General features: G+C 41.5%; 1 protein-coding gene across 1 annotated transcript in view; it reads right to left on the reverse strand.

Annotated features, from left to right (window-relative positions):
• TAF4B (TATA-box binding protein associated factor 4b) overlaps nt 1–7858 on the reverse strand; it is a 75796-nt gene extending 67938 nt beyond the window's left edge. The window contains exon 1 of the mRNA XM_067292350.1: nt 7540–7858. Within this exon, the coding sequence (XP_067148451.1) occupies nt 7540–7858 (319 nt within the window). The remainder of the gene's footprint in view (nt 1–7539) is intronic.
• Nucleotides 7859–15787: the final 7929 nt, after the last annotated feature.

Consider the following 15787-nt stretch of genomic DNA (forward strand, 5'->3'; position numbering starts at 1 on the left):
CATTTTCACTTATTTCAGATGGGCAAGCAAGAGGTTTAATACCATAAGCTTTAACACTGATCCCATTGTTTCAAGTGAGATGGAACAAAAAAAATACTTGTAAAAGACAGCAAAAATTTTACAGAACTATTAATTTCAGTCTATGCAAATACTGTGGAAATCATCACCAAAGCTGTATGACATCTGTAAAATGTTTAGGATACAAACCAGGTAAAAGCATTCTGAATACACTTTCCCCCTTCCACACACACCTTCAGCTGCCTCAAGAAAATACTCTAGGAATAAGCTGCCAAACAGTCAGCTGGACCTGGCTTCTTAAGGGTTCTGTTTTAACTAAATGGTAACTTCCACTTGGCAAGATGGATGCGAAACAGCCTTCAGCTGTTGTGCCAGCCAGGGCACACTGCGCCATTAATCTAGCCTGAACATCCACATAAGGAACTTTAATTTCCCAGGCAACTCCTAGAAGCAGCCAGTACTAACAAATCAAATACAAGCTATGAAAACCAAGTGCCATCATTACTGTATCACCTGACTGTTCCTAGTGCACCAAATTATCCAGGGAAGATCACTATGCTTCACAAGTTCTCTAGTTCTAGGGGAGCCCCGATTTGCTCATTAATAACAAGGGATTTTCATCTCCTGCTCATGTTTTTCCTACTTCAATTGTAATCAGAGACTATTTCCTTGAGACACTGATGGAAAAGATCTTCTAGTAGACTTTGTTCTAGACAGACACCTGACAATTTGAGTAACAGGCAGCTTACATGCATCTATTGCGATCCTTTCCACTTTGCAAATTATGCACATCTTTCTTGTGATATCACCATAATTTTCGGAGACTGGCTTCAGGCAAAAAGAATTCAACAAGAAAACACGCAAAGACAAATGCTTGCAGTGACCAGGACAGTACTAATTATTCTTTGATTTTATCTTTGATACTTACCAGAGGCTTTGCAACTTACAGCAAAACTTGCATACACAATCCTACCCATTAAGCATAGCACAGATTTCCACCACACAGCATGACAAATACTCAGTTCTCTAAACAGACTTAAACTGATATTGCAAGCTACTCAATATAACAGCTCATGAGCTTACGTACTTTATCAGTGTTTTGGGGAAAAATTTTTGAAATATATTTAGTATTTTTTCCAGCTGTCATGTGTGTGAATTATGCTATTTTTACTACTAAATGCTGAAGGGTTCTTTAACTACCACAAAAGCAACAGAAGTTCAGGATCACATTCTCTCTCTTGTACGGAGTAAAAGAAAGTTTAATATCCATCAGCCAGTAGCCACAACACTTCCCAATGCAGTCCAGGTGATTGTAAAATCTAAACAACATTTAGCATTCCTTTAACTTTACTGAGTGTCCTATTTCAATGCTTTACCATTCCAAGTGCATCTATTTTTTGTGAAAACTATAAATCTAGAAATTATGATTTAAAGCTTGGCAGAAGTTAAAGCTAATTCCCACATGGCAGCGCATTTAATGACATGAAAGTCCTGCTTTGCTAGACACATCTAGTCCTGAAAAAAAAACCCAAGTCCTACAGAACATCCGAAATTTCTGCCAGTTACAGTGGAAGACATATATTCACTATGTGTTAAATTTGACTTAGTTCCTCAGATCTGTCAAAATTTTGTCTACTCCTCTTTGGAAAAAAGTTGAGTGGTGTTGCCCACTATGAAGAGAGAAGTTTGCAAACAATCCCTTCTGATAAGCCTGCTAAATAGGAGAAGCTATTGGGATATAAAAGGTTGAAATCACATATTACTCTCCTATTTAGCACCTACTGGTCACCTGAGAGCTGATTATATTCAGACCTTAAGAGATTGTCAATATCCAGAAATTGTAGACTTTGAAGGAAAGCCTCTAGTTTCCTGACTTGTGAAGCAAGAAATACTTGGATAGCCTCCTCCTATTTAATGAAAATACAAACTAAGAAGTATTTTTAAATTAATATTTCCCGCTATTCCAAATTGAAGGACCAGATGCAAATATAAAATATCAGATTCCTCATGCAGTTCTACACCTAGGAATAACAAATAGAACAAGGAGGATTCAGAGTAGTGTATTTTGTGTATTTACAGGTATTAAGCCAATTTCAAAAGTGGAAGGCAGCAAGCCAATGTTTACCTGCCCTCATCTCCCCACATTAACTTAAGTTCTCTATAAATTTAAGAGAGAAACCTGAAGACACCAACTTCTCTATCACCCAGGAGCAATTCTGGGATACCTGCACTAGTTCTCCCCCTTTCCCACCCACAGATGTGTGGGTGTTGCACTGCCTGTCTTTTGCCATTCAGCCCTGGCCATCTGCCATAAACAGCAATTGTGCTTTCTGAAGTTATTCACTATCAGCCTAGATAAGCTGTAGGCAGTGGAAAACTTGCCAGGGGCAAATCAAAACATACAACTGAAGACAACTGAGCTGCAAATAGAAACCAAGAGCCAGTAACTGCTGCCATTTCCCCTCCAAGTCAGATGCAAAGGAACCTGCATCCAGAGGTCACGCCTTACACCAGCTTACTAGTGTAAATGAAGGCAGAGTCAGGGCATGGTTCCAGCCGCTAGAGTCAGCAGTACCCTTTCATGAGTACCACAGTTTGGACCCAGGCCAGCCAGCACTCTTCCACATAACACTTGCCAGTTTGAGGAAAACGGGAGTCAAAGACCACTCAACATCAAGTCCAAGTAAGCCACTAAAAATCAGTCGTATGAATGCCAGCAAAGTCATACTAATTGACCTCAGTTAGTCCCTCTCCCACTCACCAGCTAGAACAAACCCACAGGTACCCATCTATACTGGAGTTTGTTTTTCCCCCCACAATAACTTCTCTTTGTTGATACCGTACTTGTTCAGGTCCACTGATGTTAGTAATAAAAGAAAGGGTAAAATAAACAGATATACTCACATCAGACATAGCTGATGCCACAGTGAAGAGAGCTGGCAGCTGCTATGACAGCTTCTGTAACCAGTAGCAGTGGCATCAGCAACACAGGTGAGTTTTTCCATGCACCTCCTGCTGTAAGCAGATCCTAAGGTAAAAACGAAGGATCCCTAGCATCTAGTCGTTCTTTGCATTTCATTGTCCCTTCATGAGAGAAGCAGACCTGTCTGGTGACTGTCCCTTCAACATCTACCTGTAAAAGCACTGCCATTCTTCTTGTCCACAGTATTTGAAGGCCAGAGATAGCAAAAGATGGACAAGGACAGAAACAGAAGGGACAGAGAACTTAGTTCAAGAAAAGTCAAGAAGAAAGGAGACCAATGAACAAGGCTATCCTCACTATTTTTATGCTCCTTCTCTACCCAGCTGCCTAAAATGGCACTGTGCCCAATGACACTAATGTGAGCTACGGACACTTCTCATAGTCCTTCAGAATTTTCATATTACTTTAACACAATTTTTGCCTTACTCAGCCATGATGGAGGAGAAAAAAGAAATACAGTAAATGACACTAGAAACCTTACCACTCTTTCCCCTTCTACCATCATTCCTTTCCAAGCCTTCAACTATTTCCTCCTGTTAACAGCACAACCCGACCATTTTTCTAACAGTAAGTTTAAGTCAACCAGGGACATAATTTCTTGTTAAACAGATGGTCTGTGACATAAGACATTTGAAGTTTTTAGGAGCATCAGCAGAGGCCAAAGACTGAATCACCAGAGCTCAGGACAGAGGCATATATTGGCAGTACTGGAAAGCACTGCACATGCCATACTTGCCTACTCTTTGGCAATGTTACAGACTAGTCTGCCAAAAACACTCTTTGAAATTCTGCAAAGGTGTTCCTGTTTTTTAACCAGAGGGAAGAAAAAAAATGAGGCATGGTCTCTTCAGTAGACCATACAAAACCTCTCTGTTGAGGAAGAAGGAGTCAAACCATTCAGTCTAAGGGATGATTGTGTTTAAGGTCAAAAGGCCACAACCAAAGCTTCAAAGCAGAATCTCTGTCCTCTTCAAGGCACATAAAGGACGCAGCTCCCAACTGGAATCCTACCACGTTACCCACCATGGCTGGCCATAAAGCAATCTGGGACTCCAACCTCATGACTGCTAGCACAGCAGATATGCCGAGAGCAAAAGAGGAATGCCTTGAGTATACAACACTAGTCTAACAGCTGGTTACTCAGTATAAAATTGGCATTTGGTAGAGGAAAACATGGACAGGAGATAGAAAAGCCTTGTTACTAATGAGCAAATTTGGGTTCTGTTAGAACTGGAGAACTTGCAAAGCTCAGTGATTGATGAAGATTCCTTGGGTAACTTGTTGACCTGGCATTTGGTATAATCTGTGCTCAGAAAAAGAGACTGTCATACCTGATTATCAGTCACTTATTTTCCCAACTCCTGGCTTTATCCTGGGCAAGAGGGAGAGGAAGATAGAATATGGAAGAAAAGAATGCATTAAATTCATGACATGCAAGAACCCTCACTGGCCTTCAAGCAAAGGGGGCAAACAAATACACCCTGTGTGCCTCTTTTCCCCAAACGGTAGCCCCACAGAAGCAGATGAGGAATTCCTGATCAAGATTGCAAGAAATTTACTTTACATGCACTAGAGAATACTCAACAGCAAAAGCAGTCCTGTCCATCTTTTTCTCAAAAAAACAAAACAAAAAAACCCCTTCAGTTTCAGAGTTAGAGGGAGCTTATTTTCTGTGTGCATTTTTTATTAACAGCTTCCATGGATGCCACAGGTTGAATGCCATGATTTTAAAGTCACATGCACTCTTCCTTGTTTATTTTATCCTGCATCACTAGATTTTGCAATTTATCCAAAATATGAACTTCTCAAGCCTAAGAACTTTGTCTTTCATTCCACCCTCTTTAAGTACACTAACACTTGTAGCTTAAATGCTATACATCTCGCATTTCAATTTCTCAATGATTTTTATTATTCAACAAAAAATGAATTCATACGGAAGACAGAGGTAGAATATTAACACTTTCTCAGACTAGAATGCACTTTTGGATTGTCCTTAGGATGATTATTTTAACAAATTACACTGAAACACTGGTCCATTTGGTACATGATAATTTTTGTGCTCCTTCCAAAGTATGAAACTCCATACAGTAACTTTCAATCTACAGTGCTGTACAGTACTGGTACTTCTAAACTTTCAGTACAAAGTCTGCTTTCACTGTTTCTTCTCCCAGGAGCAAGGAGAACAAGCTGATGCAATATAAGTGTAATGCTAATTTTCTCACATCTGCCTACTGCCTCAGTACAAGTCAGATTACACTCAACAGTATAACTTGATGTAATCAAACCAAGCTAGTAAGGGGGAAAAACAAACAAACAACAAAACAAAACCCCCACAGTTTTACTGACTGGAGCTTTCCACAAGTAGTAGAAAGTAAAAGCCTCATACATCCTTATGGAAGATCCCAAACTACAAATAACTCACATGAACATTCACCTTCATGGAAAGAGGTGTTTAACCAAATGTCAATACATTCCAGAACACCAAAATATTAGATAGAAAACCCAAAGATTTAGGGGCCCCAACTAAAAAACAAAAAAACAACAAAAAAACCACACCACACACACACTAATATACTTTCACAGTGGTTCACTTCAGTGGAAACTTGGCAAGGATTTAGACTCATCAAAGATTTTGACTGCTGACTACTCAGACATTACAGCATCATGTGAGTGCTGAGAAATCTAAAGGGAAGCTTACCAATTAAAGACAATTTTCAAAAATTACTTTAACTTCATACAGTTCCTTAAAAGGAGGGAGAGAATACCCAAACCATACCTTCAGCTATTTATTTTGTTCAAGAAAACTGGAAAAAAAATACATTAATCCCTACACTCCTGGTGCATATTTTCAAGATCTGCCATCCATCTCAGCAACATCCTTCACGAAAGTAATTGCGACAGATGTTCCAGTGAAGGAACTGTCTTGGCAGAATATAATCATAGCAATAACAGCAATATAGCAATAAATTGATTACATCTCAGGGTCTCAATATAATGATTTCAAGATCAGTAGAATCAAAGCCACTTTTTTGTTCTTTTACCATTAAAATGTAGTCCGATAGTGAAGAGCAGAAAGTGTAAAATCAATAGCATATTATTTCTCTTAAGAGAAAGTGCAAGTAGGAACACCTGTCTAATCCTCTGTGAATACCCAAAGTATTTAATCATACTCATTTATCTTCACTATAGTTTCTACATTAATCTTTTCTTTGCCTTTGTAGGAAACACATCCACAAATATGTGATGCCTCTCTAAATGCTTTATTTCCCCATGCATGCTTTTTTGGAAGAAAAGCATTTCAAAGGGTGACATGTAATACTATTCCAAACATCTTCATCACACTCCTTATGCACGGTAATATTTTGTTTCAATAACAATTCATATTAGTCTGGTCATAATAGTGAAAAGAGTTCATCTAAAGTAGCTTGTTTAGAGTGTGTGTAAAAATGGTAACATTTGTGTTTAAGTATGAATTATTTCATAGTTGTTAACACATGTTCACACTTTATCACATTATTCATTCAACTTAAGTTCCACCAAAGCCTTAACCATTTTTTTTAAGTTACAAATTAAAGTAACTTAGCCACTTAGTTGTTTATCCCTTGCCCCTCACACTAACTAATCAAAATAAAAAGTTGTCTAATCCAGAGACTTCCAGATCAGTTGTCCAGATATTAAGCATCTCAAATGCTAATTGATTTATGTTACTAATGCTCTGCAGAGTAGACAAATACCCCAGAAGTTTTAGGCAGAAAAGCAACTTGCCCAAAATATTTAGCACATCTGTGAGCTTATCTCAAGTTTCTCAATTTCACATAACCATGAGCTATTTTTCACTGTGCATAGAAAAACTGAAGCAGCAAAGGGGCTTCCACTTTTGTCATAGTGACTGCTGTTCACTTTTCCCCTATGTTGTTTTACCAGTTGCGAAATGACAGCTCATCTCACAAGAGACCGAGGAAACAAGGTAGCAGTAAGCACAAGGAACTTTGAAGGACCCTAAATAAGTGCACGTTCTTCTAAAAGCCGCTTCAATTCATCCTCCCAGCAGGTAGGGTAAGGTAAGGGGCTTCCAGTTCTGCGTGCTACTTGTAGTGAGCGTGTTTGTTGGTCGCCAGCCTTCAGGTACAAGAGCCAGCTGCAACCACGAGTCCGACCGTTTTTTCTGACAGCCCCGCCGCCCTCCTCCCGGGGGTTCGCGGACGCAGGGACACCACCCCGCCCCGTGGATCCGCTCCTCTTCGGCGCACCGGCTTGCTCCGGCAGGCAAAACTCATCAGTACCCGCCAAGAGCCTGCGGAAGGCAAAGCGACGAGGCACCACGCCGGGCGGCTCGCCCGCAGCCCGCCGCAGCTCGCCCACACGGGCCGGCGGGGGGGCGCGGCCACCCACGGGCTCAACGGTCGCAACGGCCGGCGCGAGCCGCGCGCGCCGCGGCTCAAAGTTGAGGTGCCGCCGCGGCGCGCTTCGACGCCCGCCGCCGCCGCCACAGGCGCCGCCAGCGGCTTCCCGCCCGCCCCGAGCCCGGCCCCGCTTACCTGGCGGGAGCTGGAAGTTGGCCGGCAACTGGATGGTGGCCGTGGGCGGCCCCTTGGGAGCCACCGGCGGCGGCGCCGCCGCCCGCGCCCCGCCGGGGGCGGCCGTCACGCGCGGCGGTGGGGCAGCGGGCGCCGAGCCGCGGGGCGCCGTGGCCGCGGCGCTGCCACGGGCGGGCGCCGGGCCCCCAGCGGCAGGGCCGCAGAGGAGCCCCGCGGGCGGCGCGGCCCCGGCGGCGGGGCCGGCGGGGGGCGCGGCGGCCGCCTGCTCCGGGGGCCCGCCGGGCATCAGCCTCGGGGGGGCGGCCGCCGAGGCGCTCATGGAGGGGGAAGCGAGGCGGCGGGAGGCGGGGGGCGCTGCGGTTTCGCCAGGGGCCCCGCGCCGCCCCGCAGCATAGCAGCGGGCGGCGGGAGAGGCTCACGCGCTGCCCCGGCTGCCGCTGCTGACACGCTCGCGAAAACACATGGTCATCCCGCCGCTGCCGGCTCCTCGGCGGCGCACACGTGGGTCCGGCGGGCCCGGCCTCGCCTCCGGGGCCCGCCCCTCCCGGCGGGCCGGCCCACGCCGCCGGCGCGCTACTGCGGCGGCGCCCGGCCCCGCGGCGCTCAGAGCCCGCGCGGCGCGCGCCCCCCACCGCGGCGCGCCGCCGCCCCTGCCATGTTTATGTCGCCACGCGGAGCCGCGGCGCAGGCGCCGAGGCGCGCGGTCCCCGCCGCCCGGCTCCCCCCCGCCCCGCTATTGGCGGCGGCCGACGAACCCCATTGGGTGGGGCGGAGCGGGGTGGGGCGGGGCTCCGCGCGCGGGGCGGGGCGGGGGCGGGGCCGGCGCTGAGGAGAAGTTGGCGGCGGCCCGCGCTGGTGGGGCGGACGCTGCGTCAGGTGCCGGGGTGGGCAGCCACCGCGCCTTCCGCCCGCGTGTAGTCAGTGCTATAAGCGCAAATTTTATTAAACTTCGTTTTTTCAAGCTCCGCTTACCGCATTAGACCCAGTAAGGCTAGAAGGGCTGCCTGGGGTCTGCTCCTCCCGCTGCACCTTCGGGCCCTGCTACCTGCGCAGCCTTCCAAAAGCCGTTGGGGACTCTAGGTGTTGTTAAGGTTACAGCCAAAAAAAGCGAGAGCAGCTGTAGAAAGCATAATGAAATGCCCGGTGTTACGAGCAACGCTTCACCTGAGCTGAGTGTGTCGCCAGGCAGACGTTGAAGCAGTGCTTACCTTTAATGATGAGTGAGGCAAAGTCATCTAGTCTGACCTTCACATCCTAGGCTTGCCCTAAAAGAAGGCCATGTGAACGGGAGAGAGGAGGGAAGTGTAACCTCCCCCACTTTGTAAAGTAAGCATGTTACAGATATCAGTAAGACAAACAGTTTTTTTAAAACAATTTTCAGAGTAGAACTGAAATTTCTTTGCTTGTGTGATAGGGGTGTCAGTTTGACCTTGAATAAATCTATTTTGAGGTTTTTATCATAGTTAGGGTTGGGATAAATTTCAATAGGTTTTGAAGCATGCTTATGCACATGCTTATCTTCACTCATAAACTTAAAGAGAATTGCTCATCTGCCTAAGTTAAACACAGTATAAGTGACTACAAAATGAAGGCCTGGTGTACAATTCATTATAGTGGCACCTAAAGCACAAAATCCAACAAAATGTTCGTATTGCAAAAAAAACCCAAACATTTTAACTGCTCTTACATTAGACATCCTTTGTAACTATGCTTTTCAGGTAGAAATGTATACAAGAAATTCCAATACTTGAAGATACAGTGAAAATGATGCAAAATGTGAACAGAATGCGGAAGATAATACAGCTCTTTTCCATGCAGTGATGGATAGTTCCATGCACAGGTTTGTCAAACTGCAGGAGGAAAAGAAACACTCCTCCTTTTGACCATTTTCATTTGCAGCTTTGCTCAATTTCACAGTACTGCTGCTTTAAAATAGTCAGCAGCAGGTGAGGCAAGTACTGAAGAAAAATCATGTGAGAACTAAAAGCATATGGCTATACCTTAATTTCTGGTGTGATCACAAAACAGGTAACTGTACCCACCAAAACTTAACTTGTACAGTAACAACTGACATGGAGACAAGTGGCATGGACTAGTTGTCTGACTAAGTGCCTTGATCTTTTACATGCACACGAAGTTTATTCTACCATGCTTTCACCACTGTTATTACACTGGAAGCTCTAACAGGTTGCATAAAGTGTTGCAATCATACCTTCATTTGCAGTGCACGAGGTAAGAGAGACCGTGGCACAGAAGCCTATATCTAAGAAATCAAAAACTGTCTCAGGATCCAGACAGGGTATTTCCTCTCTCTCTCTTCTGTGTTCTCTGAACACAGAAGCCTCATCATCATAACTTTCATTTTGCTTCATCATGCATTCTCTTACCATTCTTTAATGAACTCCATCCAAAATCCTAAAGAGGCCGCAGCAATGGTTACAGTTTCAGCGTGTCAAGAACAGACTGTGGAAGAGGAGGCAATGGGGTGACACAAGAGGGAGGCAGCCTCTGTACCCCTTACAGCTTTGCCAAGTCTGAGCAAACTAATCAGTTCTTCTTCTGCATATGAATCTGTGTTATGTGTATAAGGTGACAACCAGAGGATAGTGAGATGCTTCCCTCATGCCAAAGGTTGTTCAGAGAGCAGCAGAAAGGAAAAATTGAATTCCAGCAAACAAAGAACGATGCTGACTGATGACAGGCAGCGTAGGATGCGGAGGAAGGTGTGCAGTCCACAACACAAGTTCTGCTTTTCTGGATCTTCAGGGAAGAACAGAAATGATTTATCACATAGGATCAAGATTTCTCTCCTTGGGGCCACTCAACTTTTATAGGAATCTCTAAGACTCATATGCGAATGTTCAGGAGTAAAAGTGTATCTGGAAGAGACAGAGACAGGTGCAGCAGACAGAAGAGTATGTAGTTAAGCTGGGAGGAATACCAGAGTACGAAAAGAGGAAGTAGAGAATACAGCATAGTGAGAGAGAAACATAGTGCAAAAGTAAAAGAGGAAATGATATGAAAGACAACACAGGAAAAGGTATAGCCCAATGATAGTAAAGAGAAAAAAAAACACTGAACAATGCCCAGAAGATTCAGAAATATACACACCTTTAAAAAATGGTCTAAGAGTGCCAAAACTACTCTCCAAGCAAAGCAGGTACACCCATCATTCCATCAAACTGCGCAGGAAATAAAAGGAAGAGTTGTTTTTCCACACTGAAAGAATGTGTTACTATAGAGGACTGATTAATTACCTGTATCCAGTTTTCATTACCTAAGCTAAGAGAAATGCCAAAACTTAGTCTGAATTGGAAGGAACACAGAATCTGGAATTTTAAAGCTATTTTCATTTTAGTAATTGAGAAGTTTACAACATATGTAAGGGAAGTTACTTTTGTCACTACCTTGAGTATTTTAACCTCTTTTCTTAGGTAATTGCTACCACCAAAAAACTCATCACTTGAAAAACTTTTCATTAAGTCATCATTCTTGTCTACACCTTTTTCCAAGACCTTGTCCAGGAGATACTGATGAATATGGTAATTTTTTTTCAAAGTCAGCTGAAGAAACATCTAGTTATGCATTCAAAGAATGTCCAGGCTTGGTGAATTGACCTGCTTTACTATTACAAGTAACCCATGAATGGACTCATTTGATATTCATCTAGAAGTATCTTCGTTAGCTTCAGGCATAGGAAAGCATTACTGTAAACAAGGGTTCAGATTTCCTCAGGAGCTATTGGGTTATGCACCGCCAGTAGTTGATCTGCACAACCTCTTTCCAACAGCTGAGACTTCTACAGCACAGTGAATTGGTCTCTGCTATACTAAGCTTTCTCTGTGCTTTCAAATGGGGTATTTAAAATGCAAACCAGCTCCCACCCCTTCCAAAATTCCTGCCCAGACAGTAGGCCTTAACTCTTTCAAAGACAGACCTTTATAAAGTCCTGAAATTTTAGGTCGGTTTCACATCCAACACACTGTTTTAGCTTTCCAGAATCCTATGAAATCCATCTAATATGCTTCATTTTAATCTGTCAGTGATCCTTTTTACAAAAGTTTTATTTTCTCTCTGATTGATAAATCATCAGTTAAATACAACCAGTAAATTAGCTGGAATGAAAAACTTGTAATATTTGCCTTAAGCTTTTCTTAAATGACAGAGACTTGGCAGAGGCTGCAGAATTAACTTATGCATGTAACTGTAATATGAAGTGAAGAAATATGTGTGAAGATTCAATCCCATTACTTAAAATAGTTAATTTTAATGGGAAAAATGAAAAGATATTAACTATGCTTACCATGAAATATGTTAAACAGTACATGAGATCTTCAGGAAAAGATGCTGAAAGTAATGAGATGCTGCAGATAAGAGCAGTAAAAATCAGGGAATAGAAAATATCATTCAAATAAAAAAAAGAGGGAGACAGAATGAGCTGGTTGAAAATGAAGAGACAGAAGATATAAGTAATAGGAATACAGTGGCAAATGTGAATTTATTTATTAATGAAAACAACCAAGTAAAATCATAACTGACCATTTGTTTAATATCCTTAATAACTGTGCCTCCACATTAAGTTTGCGACTGGAAGTAGATTTTTCAAATTTACAGTTGGTGTCAAAATCTGCCTTTTTTTTTTTTCCTGTCTTGACTAATCTTTTATATAGGTGCATTTTTTTCTGGACATTAGGGCTGACAGATGTCAAACCAAACATTACGTTTATGTAAGTCAAATTCTTTGTTCCATTGGGTACAATACATTGCAGCTTTAAAGTCTTCCAAAATATTTAAACAACAAGAGAGCATAACAAAAGAATTAGGCGTATACTTCTACATTATTCTAAGCTATAAAGCTTGCTTGATCATATTAAGCTACTAATAACAGGAGAGTTTACTGAACTTAGAGCTTAGCCATAAAGTGAGACGTAACTCCCAGCAGCAGAAAGCCTACCTGGAGGTGGCACCTGCAATTCCTGCTGGGCTGGGGAACCCAGAGCTACATCAGGAAGCCACAGAAGTGATCTGATGAGGTGGGAAGGTCAGGGAAGCACATGCACCTCACAAATTGCATTTTAAGTGAGGAATAAAGATGAGAAAACTAAGTAAACAGAGGGAGAGAGAAGGGAAGAATGAGGATGTGCAGTAGGAATAGGTAGCTGAAAATGTACAGTAATACAAAATAGGTACAGTTAAAATGCCTCTAAAAAAAAGATTCACAGTATTAAGTTTAGCTATAGAGCAAAAGTATGTTCTCAATGGAACACTGAAATAGCAGATTTTTTTTTACTGATTTAACATTTTAAAAAATTATATAACTATATTAAGAAGTCATAGAGAATACCATTTGCTATCTGGTAAGATTCACTAGAAGAAAGCCGTTTTATTGCTGAAGCAGCACTGACCTATAATAATATATTATTACATAACATGACATTACCGATGAAAAATAGATTAGCAATGCACAACATTGTAACATTTAGTAAATGAAACAGAACGCAAATTAGAACTTTACTGGACTCTTAGTATCACTGAACAACAATTATCTCATTTGCAAAAGTTACATTAGAAAAGAAAAAATAGAAATTCTGAGATTTTACATATCTTGTACCAAGACTAACCAGGGGGATAGTTGTCAGCTCTGAGAAAACATGTTAATAACTTTTTGTGGCAAAAACATGTGCAAGAAAATAGAAGAATATGTGAATATATGCCTCCTTGCACAATGCAAGACGCACAAGCATATTAGGTTTAGCACAACTGGAAGTCCATTGCATTTCAGGAAAACTACAGAACTCAGTATAGGATCAAACACAAGTTCATTCAGCAACTATATGCACTCTAGTCAATTCCTGCTTGTCAGAACTTCAAAAACATTTTAATAACAGCCACCATAATTGTTCTGTGACTTAGGTATTTTTCTTCTTTTCAGATTCTTCTTTCTCCTTCTCTGTTTCTGCAACTTGCATTTCATTATTTTTTCACTAAAAATCTGAATAAGACAAATAAAAGTATTAATACCGCTGATTTCCAAATGTGATATTATAATTTATTCATTTACATTCCGTAGGTCCAGATTGTGCTGCTAAATATTTGTAATACTTTGACTGTCAAGAAGCTGGACTTCTTAAAGATACAGCAGCAGTAACTGCAAGCTACAACAATCAACAGGAATCTTGTCATTTGACACTGATGACTTTATTTTATAGCTTAATAAAGTCTTAGATAGCTCAGCTAGATATTTTATATATTCTCTTTTTGCCACGTAGATAATGTAGTAAGTATTAAGAATGAAAGTCTGTTCCAAAAAATGAAAATACTGTATTCTAATCGTATTTTTAATGTAAATTTTCTATGTTCTCAAAGCCTGTGTTTTCCACTTGTGATAGAAACTATTAAGCTATGAAGGGACCACAGCATGTCAGAAATACTGCGATAAGGATTACTACAGGATAAAACATTCCTATCACTTTCATAATTTTAAGAAACAATGGTAATGTCTTATACACCCAATAGATGTAGCATGTTGTCATATGCCTTCCCAGAACTGCTTTCTGCACAGAATGTTCTCAACGGTCTTACACTCTGTTATAAATTAGCAACAATCACTATAGCTCCCAGCGCTATCAGTCTACAGAGGCATCACAGAAGTCACCTAACATTGTATCACCAGATGTTAGGGGACACTTCATACATCAAGCTGAATGCACAGGTGTCACCTGGAATAATTTTTGTGAGAAGATTTTGTATACAGTTGTATTTTTTTCCCTACAAAATCAAACACATACCTGTGGTGCTGGTTTCTTACTATATTAAGTTCCATATTTTTTCCACCAGATCACACAAAACGTACAACAAAATCATTAAAATGAGCATGTTTACAAAGCATTTTACACTCCCATAAAGGAAAGAAACCCAAGCTTTTCTTGAAGTATTTATCACATGCATTGTATTGGATCACTTACTTCTAGCAAAGCTCATCATTAGTTTGATGGTGTCCTTATCAGTTGCTGTAGCTTCTTCTGTGTGATTCTTTTCCAAAAATTCTTGCACAGTTTTAGCATTGTGACAAATCACATTGGGCTGTGGAGGACAGAAAGAGAGCTATAAATCTCACCAAAACATAAACTGATTTACCTGTTGTAATCAGTTGCATAAAGGCTTGTATACATTCCACACTGAGTTCTAATTTGGGACTCCCCCAATATCACTATGTAATATATAATTCAGAATTTGCCTGTCTGCCAGGACAGTGATTTCTCCTCACTTCTATTTAGGATCTGATAACGTTTCAAGACCTGATCTTGGTGTATCTGGGAACATAAATATATCAGAACAGGAGTTCTCAAAACTTTTTCGTGCCACACGTCTTTTTCTTTATGTATATTATGCTAGCAACTCTCTATTTGCTAAAACCTCTTCTGATACAGAGCTAGGGAAGGACAGAAAATTTGAAACCCCTTAGCACAGTCATGTGACCAATAGTTGAAGAAACTCAAATTAAATTCTGTCCATGGGAGAAGCATTAGGAGTAAGCCAGGATGCAGCATACTTCACTGACTGGTATAGACCTATATTCAGCCTTTCAAAAAAGAGTTGAGTGGGTTTTTTTCATAAAAAGTCAAGAAGTTCTGTTTGGAAGAACTGCCAAAGTTTGGTACTGTTTCTTTACATCAAATAGAAAAAAAGGCATGCACAGCATTTCTCTGTAATGGATTTCAAAACTTTTTTTCAGTTTCACCAACATTGAAATTGCTGTCAGAGCTTCCTGGTGGATTGAATGATATCCACATAGTTTGGTGTGTGAGACTGGCTTCTAGTGTTAAAGTTATGTTATTTCTCACAGTGCCTAGTGAATAAATATTTGTAATGATTGCATAATGATACAATTCATACAATGGAAGTTTCAAGGATTATTTTCCCTCTCCAAAGTTTAACAAAAAATGATTTTAATATAATTTTAAAAAGATAAACACCTGTTCATTTGAAAGAAAAGTGGAAGGTGGGCAGAAGTTTCATCTGGGGATACTGAGGAGCTGATTATGAACATCTGCACATATGCCATGACTTTGTCAACTAGCTGTATCCCTGAAAAGAACTCATGTTTTGACCTAACTATCAATACACCACTGCCAATCCCGGAGACAAGGTTCTGTCAACATTTTCTCCAATGATAACTAGAATGGCAAGAATAGCATGTTGCAGTGTTCACAGTGAAACAAGTACATTCAGAATGATTTTTTTTCTC

Source organism: Apteryx mantelli, chromosome 2, assembly GCF_036417845.1.
Source record: "Apteryx mantelli isolate bAptMan1 chromosome 2, bAptMan1.hap1, whole genome shotgun sequence".
Lineage (NCBI taxonomy): Eukaryota > Metazoa > Chordata > Aves > Apterygiformes > Apterygidae > Apteryx > Apteryx mantelli.